A 21,163-nucleotide genomic window follows, 5' to 3' on the forward strand; every position below is an offset into this window, starting at 1 on the left:
CAGTTATCGTGGGACTCTGGGGAACTCAAGGATGTGACAGCCTCTCCCTGAAGAGGGTAAGTGAAAAGCAAAAGGACCGTGGTGAAAACAGAAGGCAACATGAGAGCATCTGAAGCGTGACACAGACAGAAGCCCCGAGGGACAATTTAAGCGCAGGCAGGGGTAAGGCGAAGGCAGGCTGGTTGGCCCCAGTCACCCACCGGAAGCCAGAGTCAGGAGATGACAACTGTACCACTGGCTGTTGGAGTCAAACTTCCATTTTCTGCTTCAGGAACTCAGGAAAAGTCACTTTACTCCTTTACTACATATTAACAAAGAGAAGGCCAGCCTTGTCAGGAGGTTTCAAAGCTGGGACATTAGATGTCCCTGGGGCTCTAGGGCACCTCAGGCATCAAGATAAAAAAGGTGTGATGCAGAAGAGGGGGCCTGCCTGGGACATGACATGGTTTCTGGACGTCTCAGTGCAGAGTGTCTTAAGGATAAAGGGTTTTGCCTGGTCTTCACCCTTTCCCTCGGTCACAGCTGACTGTCATGTACGACTGTCACAATACCTAAAGGACTGCTAAAACTGTATGTGAGAAAGCGGGAATTCTCAAGAATAAAAAAGACAGAATGCCAACAGCTGTGTGGGGACAGAGATCAGGGACAGGGAAGACCTAAAAAAAGTCCTATCTTTCCAAGACTGGAGAGGGGACATATGTCTTTTTGTTCAATGTCCCTGCAACTTAACCACCTTTTAAAACATACTATTTTTACCTGTGCATATTCTACATACATAAATGGTGAGTAGAGCATCCATTTAATTTTGTATTTTGCTTTTCGCATGACAGAGACGTTTCCCACTCGATCCAGTCTGGATAATTACTTTGAACAGTTCCATGATTTCGTCCTGCCCATGGCTCCCAGGCCTGTGATGGGTCTCTCGGGTACACCTTCTTGGCTGGGGCTGGGGGCGGGCAGCACTCGCACTCCATCAGCGGCCCCGGCGCTGCTCGGGAGCTCGGGAGTACTCTCCCATGTACAGTGAGTGACCTGCCCAGGAGCAGTCTGTCTGCGAGGCCGGCTCTGGGAAGCAGAGCGCCCATCCTCTAAGGACGGACCCAGAACTCAGCGAGAAGCCAGGCAAGCTGCCCCATTCAACCCCTCACCTCTAGGCACCCCTGTGGCTGGACGTGGGGGCTGGGGGCCCGAGCACAAGGTGTAAGTCCCTGTAAGGCCTCGAGGCCCGGAGTATCAAGGCGCATGATTTGTGCCGGCCAGGTTTCCAACCCCGGGGCCCGTCGGAGGCGAGCTGTAAAAATGACGAATGGCTGTCACATTTCCAAGGCTCCGGCTGATTTAGGGAGCCATTGGCAGACACATCACTCCCAGCATGTCAGCCAGTTAATTACTTCCAACTTTATCTTTCTTGTCAACACTTCTTGACAAATTGGCCATTATCTTTTTATTCTACAACAATGAGCACTGCTCCTTTTCTGGTGATGCCTGGAGGTTTTTCTCCTCCTTTCCGCTTCTTGGTATCCAGAGTGCAATGAGGAGCTCCTGGGAGAGGAGCAGAGAGAGCAGCTGTCCGGAGGGGAACAGCAGCGGGCTGGGTGCTCGGGTGAACCCAAGGCTCATTTTCAACTACCTAGACTCCCCGGCAGAGTCGGTAATTGACTACCATCCTGGTCTCCTGGCTTCCCGGTTTCCATGAGCTGATTCAGTCTCTTATGGGGATGGTGCTAGGACACAAAAGGGACATGAGCTGGCATCTAGGGATCTGGCAGCGCTGAGCTCTCGCCTGGCAACTGGGCAAGCAGAGGTGAGACGGCCTTCTGCTCCATTAAGGAGAGAGATGCCACACTGTGGACGTGCCGAGGCCCATACTGGAATCAGGAAAGAGAGAAAAAATAAGCTACTTCTGGGTCGAGACAGGCTGACAAAAGATGCCCGTGACACGCTATCACTGAGCTGCCAAGATTCATAGTCTCGAGATGACCAAAAAGTTCTGGAGAGACCAGCAGTGTCACCACCAGCACAGGTGGCCATCGCCAGACAGGCTGTGTCAGAGGCGGGTAAAGGCAGAACTCAGCACCTACTGTATTCCGTCAGTGGTGAGACGCACACTTTGACATCTCTGAATCGTGATATGGGAGGTCTTTCAAGGTTTCGGAGCACTGGGACATGGTTTAATTGCTCACCCTGGCCCAGGGGTACATAACACTCAGAAGCAGCTTCTCTAACTCACAGTCAGAGAGGTCCCATTAAATTCCAAGGCATCCTGGAAGGTGAGCCAGATAGAGAGGAGGGGCAGATGTTTACTACTGAACTACTGCAAGCTTCCCCCTTTGGCCCTGGCCTGCAATGAAAGACCCTCCGTCCTTCTGGTCAGCTTTAGGAGAAACCCCAGGACTCCTCCCTTGGTCCTGCTCCTCGTTGATGGTCAGTTTTCTTGCCCATCTTGTCTCTATAAAGACAAGCTGTTGTACAATGAAGCTGTAGGAGGTCTTCAGAATGGCCAGAAAGAAATGTATGCTCTACTGGTGACTAGTGAGAGATCTGACCTCTTGGGTCTGGCCTGATGTAAGAGGGCATTACAGAAAAAGACAGGCTCAGAAGATCCGGTCTGTGCTTGTGCTCTGGCCACACAGGGGCTTGCCTGGTCCATGCACCTTCTGTTACGTGTGGCTGCCCCGGAGGGGGAGAGATTCCTAGGAAGCACACGGCACTTCTGAAGTCTACATGAGCCCAGAGGCTTGGAATGTGTTTTTGTCGAAAAGTGAGGAGCTTTGAGCAAATCCTCACCCCTCTGGCCAGAGTGCTTTTGCTTCCAGCAGAGGTAGAGGAAAAGAACAAGACTGTGTGCCTTTTCTGGAAGCCAGGGAACAACGGGAAAAGCAAGACTCATACATCCAAGCCACACCGTGGTGATACCTTGGGAACATGTGTTTAGAATTAGGACATGGAGTGCATTTTATCCGCCCTTCAAGCCCCTTGCCCAGACTGCAAAGTCCAGGCACATTTGCTATTAACTGGTTGCTCTGGCCCAACTGGCTCAACTTCTCGAACATTCTCAAAGAATTACAGTCCCGTTTTCCCGTTAGTGCAGCCTACGTGAGGGTGGCAGAGGTCTGGCCTGAAGGGAAGCTCTGCATTCCCAGGGCAGCTGGGTACAAATGTGTGGTCTTATCCTGCACCTTGGACAGGGCCTTGTCTCCAGCTAAGAGTGAGTTTCTGTTACTGCAGCGTCATGGGCATTTCATCCCTTTCGGGGACAGCAGGATGTGTCAGGTCCCTGGATAAATTATAGGAAGTACAGCTGCCCAGAGATGCAGCTGTTTTTAAGGGGACACGTTACTTTGTTCTGTCTTCAACATGAACTGCTGCACGTGGCTCACCCTGCCCCCCGCCCCAGGCCATGATGATGGCTCACTAACAGGCCAACACAGGTTGAAATAACCAGACACGCCAGTTACACGTGCCTCCGCCACAAGGCACAGCAGGACAAAACCTGCCCCCAAAGCTCTGTGGTCCTCCTGCTGGTCATCTTCAAATGTAAAGAAAGAGGAGTAAGACACAAATCAATGGTTTCCAGGGAGACAAAGTGAGTATTCAGTAAGGACACTGCCTCTGGGTATTGATTAAGATACAAGGTGGGATGGAATGCGGTCAGAGCTTCCAGGTCCCACTTCCTTTGGTTCTGTGACTGAGACCGACAGAAGAAAAATGGACTCAGAGCAGGACAGAATGTGGTAGCCAACGATGAAGGCCTCACCATGACAAAGTACTGCCAGTGGCCATGGAGAGAGACTCTAAGTCTCCATGACAGGTGTTTATGTAGGCAAAGACAACCTTCTGCTGGGAATTCATTCTTTCACTTGACAAGTTCCAGGGAAGGATCTCCTTGGGCTCAGGCCTTGTGCTAAGAGCTGGCTGCTAGAGCTACTGTGGTAAACACGACAGATACGGTCTTCGCTTTCGCAGGCCTTACAGGTCAGTTAAACAGAGACGCAAACAAAAAAACAGACCCCAAGGTAAGCGCTGTGCAGGGAAGTACCATGAAGAAAACACAGTGCTCCGATGGAGACTAATGTTGGGGGCTTGGTTTAGATTCAGGAGGGCAGGGAGGGCTTTTCTGGTGAGATGATGACCGTATTCCTAAATAATAATACCTTGAAAAAAAAGATCATTTTAGAAAGAGAGAGGAGGAGCGGGAGGGGCAGAGGGAGAGGGTATCTCCGATTCCACGCTCAGCATGGAGCCAGATGTGGGGCTCGATCTCCCAACCCTGAGAGCACAACCTGAACTGAAACCAAGAGCCAGATATGTAACCGCCTCTGCCACCCAGGCCCCCCTAAATACTAATACTTTCTATCGCTGGACACTGACTATGCGTCTGCCACTATTGTTTCATGTGTCCTATTTTTGAGTCAGCCTCCTAGCTGAAGTTTAACCACAATTATATACAAAGTATACACAGGGTACAGTTTGAGAAATCATCACCAAGTAAAAGTACCCTGGTAAGTGCCATCCAGACCCAGAAACACAACACAACACACAGCCAGCAGCCCAGAAGCACGGAGCTTTCTCCCGACCATGGCACCCTTCCTCTTCTCTGGAGGCGACAACTGTCTGACTTCTGACACACAGCTTTGGAACATCACCTAAACACTCAACATGAGGTTGCGAGATACATCTATGCTGTCGCGTGCTACGGGAGTTTGCCCTTTGACCGCCGAAGACCACTTCGCTCTATGAATATACCACACCTTACCCATCTGGCTGCGGATGTGCATTTAGCTGCTTGCCAGCTCTTGGCCAGTATGAGCGCGGCGTTCCTACAAACGTTCCTGTATGTGTCTTTGGTGCAAGTGTGTCTGCATTTCTGCTGGGACTATACCTAGAATAGAAGTGCTGGGTTACGGGATTGGTTCAGCTTTCGAGGACAGTGACACCTCGCTCTCCAAAGGGGTTTTCCCAATTCACATTTCTGTGAAAGTATGTGAAAATATCACGGGAAATATACAAAAATCCCCACCGCTCCACATATTTGTCAGCACTTAGTACTATCAGTGGTTTCCACTGTAGCCACTTTAGTTGGGTGTTTAGTGGTGGCAGATGGTTTTAATTTGAATTGAGCTTGGGCAGCCTTTCATGCGTTCACTGGCCTTGTGGAGATCCTCTTCTGTGCAATAAGTGCTATTGGCATCTCTTGCCGATCTTTAAGTAGGTTACCTTTTAAAAAATTGTTGGGTTGGGGCACCTGGGTGGCTCAGTGGCTTAAGCCTCTGCCTTCAGCTCAGGTCATGATCTCAGGGTCCTGAGATCAAGCCCCGCATCAGACTCTCTGCTCGGCAGGGAGCCTGCTTCCTCCTCTCTCTCTGCCTACTTGTGATCTCTGTCAAAGAAATAAATAAAATCTTTAAAAAAAAAAAATCGTTGGGTCACAGCTCTACATATCCTCTGCAGACAGGGTACATAGAGATATGTCCTGCCTTTTTACTCTCTTCACAGTGTCTTCTAATGAACAAGGACTCCTATTATTGCATTAGATGATGTTTTCTCGGATGGTTGGTGTACTTTGTATCTTGCTTAAGAAATCTTTGCTTATCCCCAGATGCTAAAGATAAGATCTTTTGTTAGATCTTTAGTTTTTAAAACAACTAGAAGCTTTAGTTTTTACCTTTCACATGTAGAACTCAAACCTCCTCTGAACTTGGAAGTTTTGTGTGTGGGTGTGAGGTAGGTAAGTCTACCTAGCTGACCTGGAAGAACGTACTGAAATGACTGTCCTTTCTTCCCCGTTCTGTGGTGCCCCCTTGTCAAAAATCAAGTGTCTGCTTATGTGTGGGTGTTTCTGAACATTTGATTCGGCTCCGCTTATCTGCATGTGAGTCTATCCTTGTGCCAACACCACACTGCCCGAATTACTTACGGTAGCTTTGTGATAAATCTTGGTTTCTAGTAGTTTAACTCCTCCAAATTTAGTTTTCTTTTCATTTTTTAAAAAAGATTTTATTTATTTATTTGAGAGAGAGAGAGAAAAAGAGAAAGCACAAGCAGAGGGAGAAGGAGGCTCCCCACTGAGCAAGGAGCTCTATGTGGGACTTGATCCCAGGACACTGGATCATGACCTGAGCCAAATGCAGACATTTAACCAGCTAAGCCACCCAGGTGTCCCCAAATTTAGTTTTCTAAAAATGCCTTAATTATTTATTTATTTTTAAAGATTTTATTTATTTATTTGACAGACAGAGATCACAAGTAGGCAGAGAGGCAGGCGGGAAGGGGCGGGGGGAGCAGGCTCCCCGCTGAGCAGAGACCCCGATGCGGGGCTCGATCCCAGGACCCTGAGATCATGACCTGAGCCGAAGGCAGAGGCTTTAACCCAGTGAACCACCCAGGTGCCCCATCTTAATTATTTTAATCCATTGTTTTAGTTAACCAAAAATCCTGTGAGATGAAGTAGTTATGATTTTCATCTCCACTGAACAGATGTGTAAACCCAGAGGAATAATTTGCCCAGGGTCATATAACTATCAAGTGATGGCAATCAGATTCGCCTGATTCTAGGCCCAACTATTTCAAGTCCTTCATATGCTGCCTTCTTAGTCCCCAAGCCAGATGATCCCTTCAGGGCGTTTAATATGAATGAATTACAATTTCAAGAAATTCTAATGTTCTAAGTCACCCATTTCCAGTTAAAAATCTTGTTTGCCAACCACAAAAAGCCACTTTCACGGTGAGACTTGGGAAAACACAGCAACAAGAGGTAAAAGCTGCTTAGATTCCTTCCAGAGCTCCTTCTGTCTCCAGAGTAGCAATCATGCCCCTCATTCGGACTCCTTAGGTCCCTAGGGCCTGGCTCCCTCCTCCTCTCTGGCTTTAAACCCCACTCCCCCTGCTTAAGCCTACACTCCATTACTTGTGTCTTCCTACTATTAAGTCAAGGTCTTTCACAAAGCTGCACCTTGCTGTGAGGCCCCCCCCTCCCACCCCTGGCTACCTCCTCCTTTTTCTCTGAAACCTGGGCATCCCTCCCCCGGGGAGGCCTTCCCAAATTCATCTGGGTTAGGCACTCCTCCTCCTCTGTGCCCCCGTCCTCGAGTGTCACACTGTCCTAGAGCTCAGCTGTCTGTTTCTCCAACTAAACTGTGAGGCAGTTGAGGCTGGGCCAGCACGGTCACTGCTCTGCAACTCCCATGCTGGCTCACAGACCAGTGTTCGCTACCGAATCCAAGGGCAGCAGAGACAGACTCTTTTGCTGGGTGCTACAATGAATAACAGATTCCAGGAGGCCGGAGAGCATGATTTCTAACCTGTCTGGAATGCATGCACTCTTCGAGAAGCTGAGGGAGGAGACGGATGTACCTTCTGGGATGGATGTGGGCTTTTAGCTGAGACAGAAGTAAGACCGAATGACACAGGGTCAGGTATGAAATGGCTGCATAGAGTAAAGAAAGCTGTGGCTCACTGACAGACTTTAGAAGGAAAATATCCCCATTTAGTACACAACTAAACGAACAAGCCAGGTTCTTCTGACAGGAATTCATTCAATAAACTGAGAGTCTGGTTCTGAGGGTCATTCTTTCTCCCCCTCACCAATTTTGCCAGTGATGGCTTAAGAGCAGGCAAGGACAGGAACAAATTAGAATAGGAGGAGTCTCTCCAACCAGAACATTTTTAAGAAAATGAGACCTGACACTCCCATTTGGGTAGAAGAGACCACCTCGAGGCCCTTCCCCGCTCTGAAACCCTCAGGCTGCTCGAATGCCTCTGGTCCTTGGTGCCAGCCCAAAGCAGCACAGCCCAGACTGTGAAGTCTTTGAGAACTTCCAGGCTGAGTGAAAGCTCACTGGCTTTTCTCATTTAGAATATAAGTTTGTTTTCATAAACATCTTTCCCAGGAACACCAAGCTAACCCTCTTTCACCACCAGCAAAATAGAGAAAGGGAAAAACTGCAAGGTGTCCAACCCCTTGCTTTCCAGATTTTTCTCAGTTAATTCCCATTTTTATGGTCACTTTATTCGCTGAAGGGCACAGAAGGGAGTAAAAAAGCCTTTTGGAGAAGGAAAACCGGTCTAGTCTGCCACATCCTTCCTGGTTTTTTCTACTGGCTTAGCTGTACTCAAAACAAGGGTTTACTTTTTCCTTCTTTCAGAAATTCAGAATCTAGGACATCACAGGGTTGTGGATGTTTGGAGAGCTAATAATCTGGCATGGGGAACACTCTTAATTTGCTAATTTTTAAAAATCTGGGCAGGCTTTACTGACATTTGGGCAGATTAGGTGATGTAAGAAAATCTTCAAATAAGGAAAGCCTCTGTGCCAACTTATACCTCATGTTAGAAATTGGTTTTCAGAAAATACATGTCAGAGAGCAGGCATTCATGCTAACAGCTAGATGCTTCTGATCCAAACTTATGAACCTCTAGAACGGATTGCTCCACAAATGACTGATTCACTTTCTGCCCGAATATGAAAATTTATTCATAACAGTTTCCTGTTTGGGCCGGGGTAAACGGCCACTGGGAAGGACAAACAAAAAGCTGGCTGGGGATCCATGAGGCCCTGGTACTCTGTCCTATGTGTTGCTGTGCAGTGCTGAGATGGCAGGGTCACACGTGACGCTCCACGTGGCTTTGTGGGTCCTGGGGCACGAGCTTAGCGTGGGCTCGAAGAGCCTCATGGGGTTCCCCGGGCCGTTGGATGCTGACAGCTGGGGCCGGGTTCATGTTAGTGAACGCTACGGGGCACAGCGTAGTGCCCAGCTGGGCTGGGCTGGGCTGGGTATTTGCGCAAACAGAGTGGGGACTAGCGGCCGATGCTGGGCAGGGGATGACAGGTTGCTAGAGGGGCCAGCCAAATCCTCACCCCTCAGTGGGCAAGGAGACTAGGGAGGGGGGAAAACAAACCCTGATCTACCCGAGCCACTCCCGCTTTTTCATTTAGAGAGGAACAAACTGTTTGGTAACTCTAGCTTCCCGGGGAGCCAGAAGTCCCAACTGGAAAAGGACTCTGGGGGAATCATGGCAGGGAAGGGAGGGCTGGTTGGTTGTCAGGTGCCAGGCTCGTGTGTGAAGGCCCCACACCGGATGGCAACAGTACGAGGACTGCCTCAGTGGCTCTGTTAACACAGAAACAGCAAGAGTGTGTTCCAAAGACAGAGTTCGCTACCGTCTAAGGATGAAGGGACCTCTGTAGACATTCTCCGTGAAAAGCTCATGTTAAGTATTTAAGGTTTGCTGAAATCCTAGGTTCTTCCCATTTGTTTTCAAAGGAGTATTGCCCTTCAAACACAGTACATGAGACATGACAGTAACCCTACTTTCAGGGATATAGATCACACAGAGAGAACAGCTTCAGATCTGCAGACTGTATTACACAGGACGGGGGAAACGACACTAGAGATATGGATTTATTATGCGATGGGGATTCCTTTCCCTATGATTTAATGTCCGTTCCAAGTTTTGAAAAAGGCCAAGGATGGGCCTGTTCTCTGTTGTGCCCACAGATGCAAGCGTGCAGCACCATCCCAGAGCCATGTCCGTCACTCCTGAGTTTCTGTCCCTGCTGTCCTCTCTGGCATCTCCTTGTCAAATGCCAAGAGTGAGAAGCTAATGCTGGCCCACTGCTGATGGAGAAAGTACGTGCAAAGAAAGACGACTGAGCAAATCCTATGGATATAAACTACGAAGTCTTTTTCTGCTTCCTGAGACGATTATCCTATTTCTAGAGCTCTTCTAAGTTAGAGATTTTCAAGTGGGACACAATGTTAGATTTGGGTGGAATAAGGGTTTTTTGTAAAACACTGAATGATGATCAGAGAAAGGAATAACCAGCCTTGTTAAAAGCTCGCTCAGCAGGATGCCAACGTATACCAGATGCTCGTATAAACGGCGTGGATGACATTTACGGGCCTCCCTGAGCGAGCGGGGAGCCTTAGTCCCAACTTCTCTGCCTACCTTAGACTCACCCCACGGTTATGTAACCTTCAGAATGGAATTTGGAAATTCTTCTGACCCTGCCCGGCTTGCTGATAGAGCTGAGCCAGTGGCTGGCAGGGGCATAATCTAATAGCCGAAATTGGAAACACACAAATTCATAGTCCTCTTGTCTCAGCCCAGAGACTACGCAGGCAAGGAAAGAAAGCCGCGGCCCTGTCTCCCTCCTCCCCTCTGGCCTAAGTTTACGCTGACTTCACCCAACAGGCACCTGACCCTCCCAGATGAGCTGGGAGGGGCTAAAGCCCCATGCAGGCCACAGTGGGGGCGGAGGTGCAGGCAGCAGATATTATTTAAGATGCTGAGTCTGTAGGGCGTTCAGGGAAAGGAAGGAAAGGTATAGGGAGCCCAATTAACCTGAACTTTCAAACTCAAGCTTTGAGAAAGGCTCCGCAAGAGCCCAGGAAGAGAAAGCAAGAACGCGGGGAGCCCACCCAGAGAGAAAGTGCCAACTCCTCATTTGCTCCGGCTTTTGCAGACCTCAGCTGGGCATTTCCAGATCCCCAGAAGGAAGAGCCTTCCTCACCCAGGCCCAGGAAAGATGCTGAAAAAGACTCTCTCGGTGGTGACCTGGCTCTGCATTTTCATCACGGCCTTTGTCAGCCACCCAGCGTGGCCGCAGAAGCCCCCGAAACGCAAGACCCCTGCGCAGCTCAAAGTGGCCGCCTGCTGTGAGGAGGCCAAGGAGCTCAGGGCCCAGATGGCCAACCTAAGCAGCCTGCTGAGTGACCTGAGCCAGAAGCAGGAGAGGGACTGGGTCAGCGTGGTCATGCAGGTGATGGAGCTGGAGAGCAGCACCAAGCGCATGGAGTCGCGGCTCACGGACGCCGAGAGCAAGTACTCGGAAATGAACAACCAGATCGACATCATGCAGCTGCAGGCAGCCCAGACTCTCACCCAGACCTCGGCAGGTAAGGAGAACACGTTCTCATGCTGCTCATCACCTTCTTGCTCGAATGGCTGAGCGTCTCTGTCTGTAGCATGGTTTCTACAATCCTGGCCATCAGATCGATGACTGAGGGTTCTTTGGGGTATATTTTCCTGGGTATGTGCCACCGGCTCTCCTGTTCTGTACATTTCTATAAATTTACCCAGTGTCTACACCATCTCTTTATTCACAACATGTTTCAGCCTATGAATGGTAGGAATTAACATCCCAGAGAGCAGAGACACAACATGGTTTGCCCAGTCACATCACAGGTCTTAGAAACATGGTTCAAGTCTCCCTCACAGGTCTACTTCCTTAGCCAGAGCTGACAGTCCCAAGGAAGCAGGAATGAACACCAAAACTGTAACATCTGTTTTGCAAAACATAAGTTTTGCCAAACACAGTTCTGTCATGCCCTAAGATTTAGTGGTACGGGCATTAATGGATTCTGTGTCTTCTTTGCAAACCTGACTCTTCCCACTGGCTCAGAATGAGGTACAGATGCTGCCTAGAGCCAGATGAAGAATTCCTTTGTGTTCCGGAAAGAACAGGCTCCTTGAGATTCCTTGCTTCTGAGATTTTTACTTCTTCCCGTGATCTCAAATACAATTTTCCCATTATAGGAAATAAGAAAATGCAATGCTGAGATCTGGATTTTCAGTGGCCCCCCAAATAAGACACATTTAACGTTTTCTAAAATAATTTTCAGTTTCTAGTCAGATTGGCTCAGACTGGCCAAGGTCAATTTACTATTCAGAGAGAAGAGACCTAGGTTCCTGGAATCATCGGGAAATTATTACTTGTAAGGAGATATCCTACAGCTCTGTCACTTACTGCTGATACAAGAGCTTTTGGTCACATCATAAACCAGTTAAGGGACAACAGACTGAATGTCACTGATTGCTCTCAGTTCAGATGAAAAAAAAAAGGAGGGGTCAACATGAAATTAAGCTTCGACATCCCATTATTAATTAAAAAACCACCATGTGTAAATCGCTTTCTAACTAAGCATGTACTTCCTGCCCCTCAGTGTGGGACTAGAATAGAAAGGTATCCTCAGCACATTTTCCAGACAGGTGGGTCCTGATCTGGCCTGTGAGATGAAACCACACCCGAGGGAGAGCAGGCCAGCCGGGAACCTGCCCGGGCCACCCCCAGCTCTTCCAGTCGGCATCTACTCCCAGCAGGGAGTTTCTTGGGGGTCAAACAAAGGCAGCTCTCCCGCTGTGCTTCTTCCTCTTCTTGCCCAGGACACCGTTCCTCATTTGTCTTCTCTATTACCAGGTGCTGGGTCACCTTCATACTGTGTTAGCAGGTAGGCCAGCGAGAAAGCAGTAAGTTGATGCTTTCATTATTATAGAAAATGAAGGGATTGGTGGCAAAGACATGCGCCTTCCCATCCCCCGCCGCAACACACTCTGCTTGGGATGGTTCTTGGCGGAACTGCTGCCATTGCTGTGCTCTTCTTGAAGGCCCAGTGCAGGGGACCGCCAAGGAAAGAACCCCAGACCCAGAGGGTGGGAAACCTCTCCCGGATAGCACGAGTTCCTGTCTTTGAGTGCTCTCTCAGGAAAGGTGGTTTCTTCCATGGTGCTCTTTGAGATTTGCAACATGGAGACAAGCAGGCATAAAGCAGTAGCCCCTGGGCAGCCAAGGAAGCATTTCAATCAACCCGAGTGAAAACCAGCCTGCTCAATGCTCTTGTTCGCTTGTTTTAATAATGCCGCTAGGAGAAGGCCTGCAAGTGTTCCTCGGGGTGTTTGCATTTCCATTTGAGAATTGAGCAGTGTTAGATGAAGGGGGGGAAATAAGATGTGAAATCTATCTCCCTTCATTAGGGTCCTAGTTAGGCAATCTAGATAAAAATAGCTAATTCTCACAGGTAAGAACAGCCATTACTTCTGAAAAACCATCCCTATCACACAAAACAACCCGATGAGATACTCATGACTTATGTGGGGAGAGAGGCTGGCTGTCCCAGAAGCTGAATTTATTAAACAGGAGCATCTGTTATGTAGCCCTCACTCACTGGAATGTTGCCAGAATTCACGGGCTAGAACTTCCGCAGGATAATCGATTTCAGAGTTAACCTAAAAGCACCTGTTTGATTGTTCCACTGATGCTATTCTGGTGAAGGGCTTCCCCACTCCTCAGCCCCCCAACCACTAAAGCCAAAATACACCCCCCTTTTGGTCTTCCAATTCCCACACCTCTCCAAAATCCAGACACGGCCTTGTAATGCACACTCATGTGAATGTCATGGTAGAAATGAAGTCTCAGTTTTGAAACTTTCAATTGAGATGCAGCCTGAACGCCCACCTGCCGTGGGGCCTCTGGCTTTGGATGCTCAGCTCTGTGATTTGCTCCTGTTGTAGATGCCATCTACGACTGCTCATCCCTCTACCAGAAGAACTACCGCATCTCTGGAGTGTACAAGCTGCCTCCCGACGACTTTCTGGGCAGCCCCGAGCTGGAGGTGAGGTCAGCAGAGCCCACTGCCCAGCTGTTGCCATCTGTCCTCTGCCCCCTAGAAGGGCTGGGGGGCCACGGGCTCATCACCGTCAAAGCAAAGGGAAACTCAAGACAGAGAATCAAACATACCAAATAGCAGAGAGCTAGCCACATGTTCAATTTGTGCCTGGGAACCCATAGGCATCTGTTTTGCCCCTTCAAGTCATTATCAACCAAACACCCAATCTTCTAACACAGATTAGATAATTCTATAACTTCCACCCAAGCAGCTGACCTTTCTTGCCACCACCCAGAGCAGTTATTCTTTGGGGAAGGAGAAAAGAGAGAACATGGCGAGCATCCGTGGATTTTCTTCTCCTCCAACAACATGTGCACTTGCCCCCATCCTCAGTTTTGACAATTGTTCCCCACCATCCCGCTCCTGCTGGTCAACACGGCTGGACGGTGGCTGTAGTGAGCCAGCATGATTACGGATGTGTGCACATGCACAGGCTCTGTGGAAATGGGGGGAAGGGGGTGTGGCCTGCCGCCCTCACACCCCTCCACCAGCCTCCGTGGGTCCCCAACCAGAGCATCCTCTCTGCCACAGGTGTACTGTGACATGGAGACGTCCGGCGGTGGCTGGACCACCATTCAGAGACGGAAGAGTGGCCTCGTCTCCTTCTACCGGGACTGGCGGCAGTACAAGCAGGGCTTTGGCAACATCCGTGGGGACTTCTGGCTGGGGAACGACCACATCCACCGGCTGTCCCGACGGCCGACCCGGCTACGCGTGGAGATGGAGGTGAGCACAAGGCCTCGGACCAGAGCAGGCTGCCACACACAACCATGCACAACTCTGGGGATGCCCCCTTCCCACTCTGGCTCGCTAGAGGCTCCTGTATTTATTATGATGGTTTTCCTGCAGGTTGCAGTACAGTTGAGAGAAAAGAGGGTTTTTTCTTTCTTTCTTTTTTGTTTTTGTTTGTTTTCCACAAAAGCAAGGCTGTAGATTGTTTAAGAAGAGGCTAGACTCCGGTCAGAGCAGAGGGATCCACAGTCGGGGGGGCTGAGTAGCGGGCCCCGGCTCCGGCCTGGGGTACGAGCTCCCCTGCGTGCAAACTCCGAGGGCCGTGAGAGGCCTCGGAGCACTGCTCCCTTCTCGAGCCCCTCTACCACACCTCCGAGGGGGATGCGGCCACACACACACCCACACCTTCCAGGCTGGGGCGTGAAGGGCCACAGAGAGGCCAATCAAGGCCAGCTGGGGACTCAGGGAGATGCGTGGTCCAGGACCCTTGTTCTCCGACTCCTACCTTAGTGGGGTCAACTCAAGGCAAACGTGGGAAAGCCGTGCGAGGCCCGCAGCAGGAACCGGGTGCATGGCTGCGAGCGGAGAGAGGACAGCATGGCAGGAGGGCACAAAACGAGAGCCTGCTGCAGCTCCCATGAAGGCTCTGCGTGCCCCCTGACAGGACTGGGAGGGCAGCATGCGCTACGCGGAGTACAGCCGCTTCGCCCTGGGCAATGAGCTCAACAGCTACCGCCTCTTCCTGGGAAACTACAGCGGCAACGCAGGGAACGACGCGCTCATCTACCACAACAACACGGCCTTCAGCACCAAGGACAAGGACAATGACAACTGCTTAGATAAGTGTGCACAGCTCCGCAAAGGTGAGATTGGGGGGGGGCGGCACTCCCAAGTGAGAAGAATAGATTTAGAGCCCCAGCGCTGGCATTCTGGCTGTGTTGGGGACACTGGCTCCAACTGCTTAGCCACTGTTCCAAAAGCAGCTTCCCAACTCCTGCTGTCTGGTCTGTGAGCGATTTGCAAGCAGGGTGCACTCGGCATCACAGCCCTGGTCTGCTTCTCCTGCCAGGTGGCTACTGGTACAACTGCTGCACGGACTCCAACCTCAACGGAGTGTACTACCGCCTCGGGGAGCACAAAAAGCACCTGGACGGCATCACCTGGTACGGCTGGCACGGGTCTAGCTACTCCCTCAGACGGGTGGAGATGAAGATCCGCCCAGAAGACTTCCAGCCCTAAGTGGAGGCCTGCGGTGGGGCAGGCCTGGGAAAATGGGGACGCACGGAGGCGGGGTGAGGGCGGGGAAAGGCAGGAAGCGGGGAGAGAAAGGTAGGGATGGAAACTGGCCTACAATCACCGATGAGAGGGTCAGGATCTGAGGGGCACAATCACATTTAAGTACAAGGGGGTTACCGAATGGGATGAATTATTTTAACACAGTCGGTTATCACACATACTTCTCAGGGCGCTGGCCCGAGGGGGCTTTCTCTGCCTGGGATCCCTGACAGATTCACTAAAAACTTTTCCTTTCCACTTGATTCTTCTGTGAAAGAAAAGCAATGATGACATCACTTTACCCATTCAGTTGAAGGCCTAGGTTATGTGAGGGCAGGAAACAGATCCCTCACCTGAGAAGAACCCTGTGATTTCGATCCTCAAGGAGAGGTCTTGGGTGTTAGAGAAAGGTATGAAAGAGAATGGTGGAGAGTTCTGATTTTTCAAATTCAATGAAATTACCCTCAGTCCACACATTTTTTTAAAGACAAAAACTTTTTTTCTGCGGGTGGTGGGCTGAGCCAGGCTGGACCTGTTCAGAGGGATCTCTGGGGCCTGGGCCTGGTCGGGGGGGGCTCTGGCCCTCCCTACTCTGCCACTATCAGGGTGCGGTGTTGAAAGGCAGAAGCGGGTCTAGTCGCAGCTGGGGAGTTTCAGCAAGAGGTGGGGAGAAGTCCCTGTGGACACTTGTACAAACTGCCTTAAAATGTTCAGTCAATGCAGATATATCTATTTTTATTTTTTACTTTATAAGAAAAGGGCTCAAAGAGCTTTCTCTTCTAACTTGTCTATAAAAAGTGGCTGCAAAATGAAGGTAGATGACACTATGGTTAATAATTCATGCTGTATATATGTATTTTGCTTTGAAAAAATAAAATACTGTAGTATATTATAAACATCTGAAGTTTCTTTTTTCTTCTACAATAAATTCTTTTGAAACCTGTTGGTTTTTAAATTATTGCCATTATCATTTAGAGCAATGTAAAAGCTTTGTGGAAAAACAGAAGGTGAGCAGTGAGAAAGAGACTTGGATTTGGTTGCAATCTGCAGGGAAACCAAGAGAGGAGGCAGAAGCCAAAGACTGAAAAGGGGGGGGGGGGGCGGCAGCCCCCGGGAGAGGTCAGACCTAGCCTACCCGCCTAAGCCCAACGGAGCCCAGTGCCACCACTCGGCTTCAAAACACTCCACAAACCCACACTCTTTTTCTCTAGTTGAGCAAACTAACACATAGAAAGGCAGCATATCTTTAGCCATAATAGATGCCAAATAATTTTGACTGTTAGGAAGTCATTTTTTCCTCGACAAAAAGCCCATTCCCCTTGACCCAGTCAGTGTGAGGCGAGCCATTATTCTTACTCAGTGTTTCCCATTGTACTTACAGTCCCTGGATTGCTGGGAACCTATTTAACCTTAAAAACAAGAACTCGGGGATTTTCAAAGGAAAAGAGTGAGCAGAAAAGAAGTGCACTGAAGCAGGGCATCCCACAGGACAGGCATTCACACAGAAACTTCCTGAAGCAGGAGGGGAGTCTTAGATGCCCGGAGGCCAGCATAATACTGCCTAGAAAGGGGGGATGAAAAGATCAGGGGGTTAAGAGAAACAGGAAAAAAAGGCACAAACGCCTCTGGCAGAAGTAGCTAAATTCTCTCTTTCTCTCTCCTGCTCTCATCTCCTCTAACCCCAACTAAAAAGCACCTGAAACTCCAGGCACCAAAGGCTACAATAAACAAGTGGGACCGCCTCAAACTAGAAAGTTTCTGCACAGCAAACAGTATCCAGAAAAGGTGACTTACAGAATGGGAGAAAAGATTTGCTATCTATGACCCCTCGTAAGGAGCAAACATTCAAAATATATAAAGGATTCATACAACTCAATAGCAAAAAAGTAAATAGTCCTATTAAAAAATGGGCAAAGGACCTGAATAGACACTTTTCCAAAAAAGACATTCTTGGAATGGCCACTAGACACATGAAAACATCATCAGCATCACTCATCTTCAGGGACAGGCAAATCAAAACCACCCAATGAGACTATCTTCTCACACCTTGTAAAATGGCTGTTGTCAAAAAGGCAAGAGGCAGCAAGTGTTGGTGAGGATGTGGAGAACAGAGAACTGTTGTCGTTGGTGGTAGGAATGCAGATGGGTACAGCCACTATGGAAAAGTCTGGTGGTTCTTCAAGAAATTAGAAGTAAAACGCCCATATGATCCAGCAATTCCACTTCTAGGTATACATCCAAAGGAAAAGATACCAGTATCTCGAAGAGTTATCTGCACTCCCATGTTCACTGCATCATGATTCACGATAGCCAAGGCATGGAACAACCCACGTGTCCACTGACAGATGAGTGGATAAAGAAAATGTCACACATACAAAAAGGAACATTATTTAGCCATAAAAAAAGGAAATGCTGCTGTTGTTGATGACATGGACAAATCTGAGGGCATTACACTAAGTAAAATAATAAGAAGAAAAATATTGTATGGTATCACTTACATGTAAAATCATTAAAACAAAGCAAAACAAACTACCATCTGATTTCATAGAAACAGAACAGAACCATGGTTGCAGAGAGATGGGGAGATGCGGAGACAGGGGTTGAAGGGCACAGACGTCCAGCTGTAAGACAAGTAGGTTCTGAGGATCTAATATACAGCACAGTGACCCGTCAGAGGACAGTGTCGTGTATTTGAAAGCTGCTGAGAGTAGGTCTTAAGTGTTCTCATCGCACACACACGAGGGTTAACAATGTGAGGTGATGGACGTGTTAATGATCTTGAGCTTGACAGTCATTCCATAATGTCTATTGAGGCAGCAAGTTGTACATTCTAAATATATACAATTATATGTGTTTATTATTCCTCAATAAAAGTGGGGGCATCTAAACTTTACTAATCAAAACCTATAGCTGCGGAAACTTACTCACATTTTTACATACACACAACTGAGTAAACAGAGGATGAACTTCCCGTGACGAGGTTAATGTTGGGGGAAAAAATGTTGGCATAAAACAAACAACCCCCCTACAAAAAACTGAGGCTTGACGTCGGCATCTGTGGCTCCCTTCACCCCTCTGGGAAAACCTGTAGAGAATGCGGCCGAGGGGAAGGGGAGAGTAGTTGTTAGAGAACAGGACGTGCCAGCCATGCGACCTACAGCGCGCGTTCGGAACGGAACCACTGCTTCTCTAGTACCCTTCTGGAGCAGCTGAGGTCAGCACCGAGGGTTCAGAGACGAGGTCGGTACAGTCTCTGACCTTAAGGAGGACAGAACCACCAGGAACCAAAGGAGAGCTCCGTGTCATCCCTGGAAGTAAAGAACGTTTTGTTGCATCCTCTACGATGTAAGAGAGAAGGCAGTATGAGAGCAGAATGTCGACCTCGCAAGCACTGGCCACCGTTCTTCATTTTCATTCTGCTGTCTCAATCAGAACTTTTTTTAAAAATGGGATTACTTGGGCGCCTGGGTGGCTCAATGGGTTAAAGCCTCTGCCTTGGGCTTGGGTCATGATCTCGGGGTTCTGGGACCGAGCCCCACGTTGGGCTCTCTGCTCCGTGGGGAGCCTGCTTCCTCCTCTCTCTCTGCCTCTCTGCCTACTTGTTATCTCTCTCCCTGTCAAATAAATAAATAACATCTTTAAAAAAAAAAAGTGGGATTACTTGTCAGGGGCTGGGCAGTGAAAGCACCAGCTTTGATGAGACCTTTTCTTCTTCTTACAGCGAGAAAGAAAGGCAAGTACAATGGACCGGATGTGTATATCCCCCTCAAATTCCTCTGTCGAGGCCAATCCGCAATGTGACAGTATTTGGAAGCAGGGCCTGCAGGAGGTGACTGGGTCATGCGGGGGGAGTGGCTCACGGATGGAACCGCGGCCCTGATGAAAGGCCTCCCCCCGACAGACAGCTGTGCTCTGCTTTCCATCACCTGAGGACACAAGGAGAGGGTGGCCGTGTGGCAATCTGGAAGCGATGCTCACCAGCACCCAATGTGCTGGACCCTGACCGTGGACCGTCCAGCCCCTGGCACTGTGAGAAACGAACGCCGAAGCCCCCCGGTCTGCGGCTTTTTGTAAGAGCGGCCCCAGCGGACTGACGCAGGAACTGGTGCTGAGAGCCGGGGCGCTGCTGCACCGGACACACCTAACGGTGTGGAGTGGCTCTGGCACAAGGTGACGGGCAGAGGCGGGGAGAGCCCAGAAAGACAAGGAGAGCTAGAGAGAGAGCTTCTGTCTTTTGAGAGAGCACCCACGTGACCGTGGACAGAAGGGCAGTAGGGGCACGGGTTAAGTATTGGTAAAGGCCACTCCGATGAGTTCTCAGACAGGAATGAGGAACGGTGAGCGGATAACAGAGACACGGAACCTCCTGTTGTGGACTGGCAGACGATCTGATGGTGCTCGTGTCCCAGTGCCCTGAGGAAGGCAGAGCTTGTGAGCAGTGCCACTGGGTGTTCGCCGAGGAGACTGCTCAGCAAAGTGCAGAGGGGCGGCTTGGAGTAAAACGAGAGGAGGGAAACGACGTGAATGCAGATTAAGCAACAAGGAGCCGGAACGTGAAGAGCTGGGAAATGTTCAGCCAACCTGTACTAAAAGAAATGAGCACGTGTGTTTGGAAGAGAACACAGGGGATATGGCCACGCGAGGCTCTGCTAAGGCAGTCAGTGCGCTGTGAACCGTGGACTGCATCAGCTACTCTGGCACGGAAACCGTGAGACAGAACAGAAGGGGATAGAGGCAGGAAGGAATGAAGGAAGGCTCTCAAACTTCGTGGATTTTACAGGACACAACTACGGAGCTACTTGGCTGTGAACACGTACTGTTCTTCAAGAGGAGAAAAGAATGATCCCGAAGTGATCCAGGGATCATGAGGGCTGCCTGCTTATTTTTAAAAAAGATGACCACTGCCTTGCTTTTAACAGGCCTGGTAGACTCCCCCAGTGTGCCCAGAGGCAGACTATCCAGCCAAAACGGATTACTCTCAAGCCTGGAGATCTCATGAAGTTTGCCTGGCTTGGTTTTGGACTTGCTTGGGATCTGTCATCCTCTCCTTCTTCCCCATTTCTTTCGGAATGGGGATGTCTCTCCTGTTACCATGCCAGCAGCGTACTCTAGAAGTACGTAACTTGTTTTCAGAGGTTTGCAGCTGGAGACAAATTCTGCCTCAGGAGGAACTGTACCTAGGGCCTCACCCCTATCCCTGATTTAGATGGTATGTACATGAGACTTATTTACACGAGCTGATCCCAGATGGGTTAAGACTTCAGGGTGGTTGTGATAGAATGAATGTATTTTGCATTTGAGAAGGACATGCATTTTGGGGGGCCAGGGAGGAATCAGTGGACCGGATGTTTATATCCCCAGAACTCCTATGTTGAAGCCTAATCCCCACGTGATGGTATTTGGAGTGGGGGGGGGCTTTGGGAGGTGATTAGGCCACGAGGATAGAGCCCTCATTAAAGAGAGCCCAAAGAGCTTTTTCTCTGCTTTCCGGCACCTGAATACACAGAGAGCAGTCATCCATCGGACAACCTGGAAGAGGCTGCTCACCACAGCTCAACCATGCCGGCACCTTGACCTTGGACTTCCCAGCTTCCCAGGACTGTGAGAAGTGTTTGTTGTATAAGTCCCCCCGGGTCATGGTAACAGTGGCCTGAATGGTCTAAGTAAGCAGGCCACCTGCCCTTATCCCAATGCTACAGGCCAACCAAGTA

At 49.5% G+C, this 21,163-nt stretch overlaps 2 protein-coding genes across 4 annotated transcripts in view; one reads left to right on the top strand and one right to left on the bottom strand.

Moving 5' to 3' along the window:
* MTOR (mechanistic target of rapamycin kinase) overlaps nt 1–21,163 on the bottom strand; it is a 126,075-nt gene that overhangs the window by 46,787 nt on the left and 58,125 nt on the right. The window lies entirely within an intron of this gene.
* ANGPTL7 (angiopoietin like 7) lies at nt 10,063–16,395 on the top strand. 2 transcript variants are annotated; one of them, XM_045063740.1, is made up of 5 exons: nt 10,063–10,898; nt 13,291–13,396; nt 13,977–14,171; nt 14,842–15,040; nt 15,247–15,383. In XM_045063740.1, exons 1-4 carry the CDS (start codon nt 10,529–10,531, stop codon nt 15,014–15,016), a joined length of 846 nt encoding a protein of 281 aa, XP_044919675.1. In that variant the 5' UTR covers nt 10,063–10,528; the 3' UTR covers nt 15,017–15,040; nt 15,247–15,383. The 2 variants fall into 2 exon arrangements, with proteins under 2 accessions (XP_044919675.1, XP_004741557.2); XM_004741500.3 differs by having other exon boundaries at nt 10,071–10,898; nt 13,291–13,391; nt 15,247–16,395.

The sequence above is a fragment of the Mustela putorius genome, unplaced genomic scaffold, assembly GCF_011764305.1.
Source record: "Mustela putorius furo isolate JIRA1106 unplaced genomic scaffold, ASM1176430v1.1 tig00003853_pilon_pilon_pilon, whole genome shotgun sequence".
Lineage (NCBI taxonomy): Eukaryota > Metazoa > Chordata > Mammalia > Carnivora > Mustelidae > Mustela > Mustela putorius.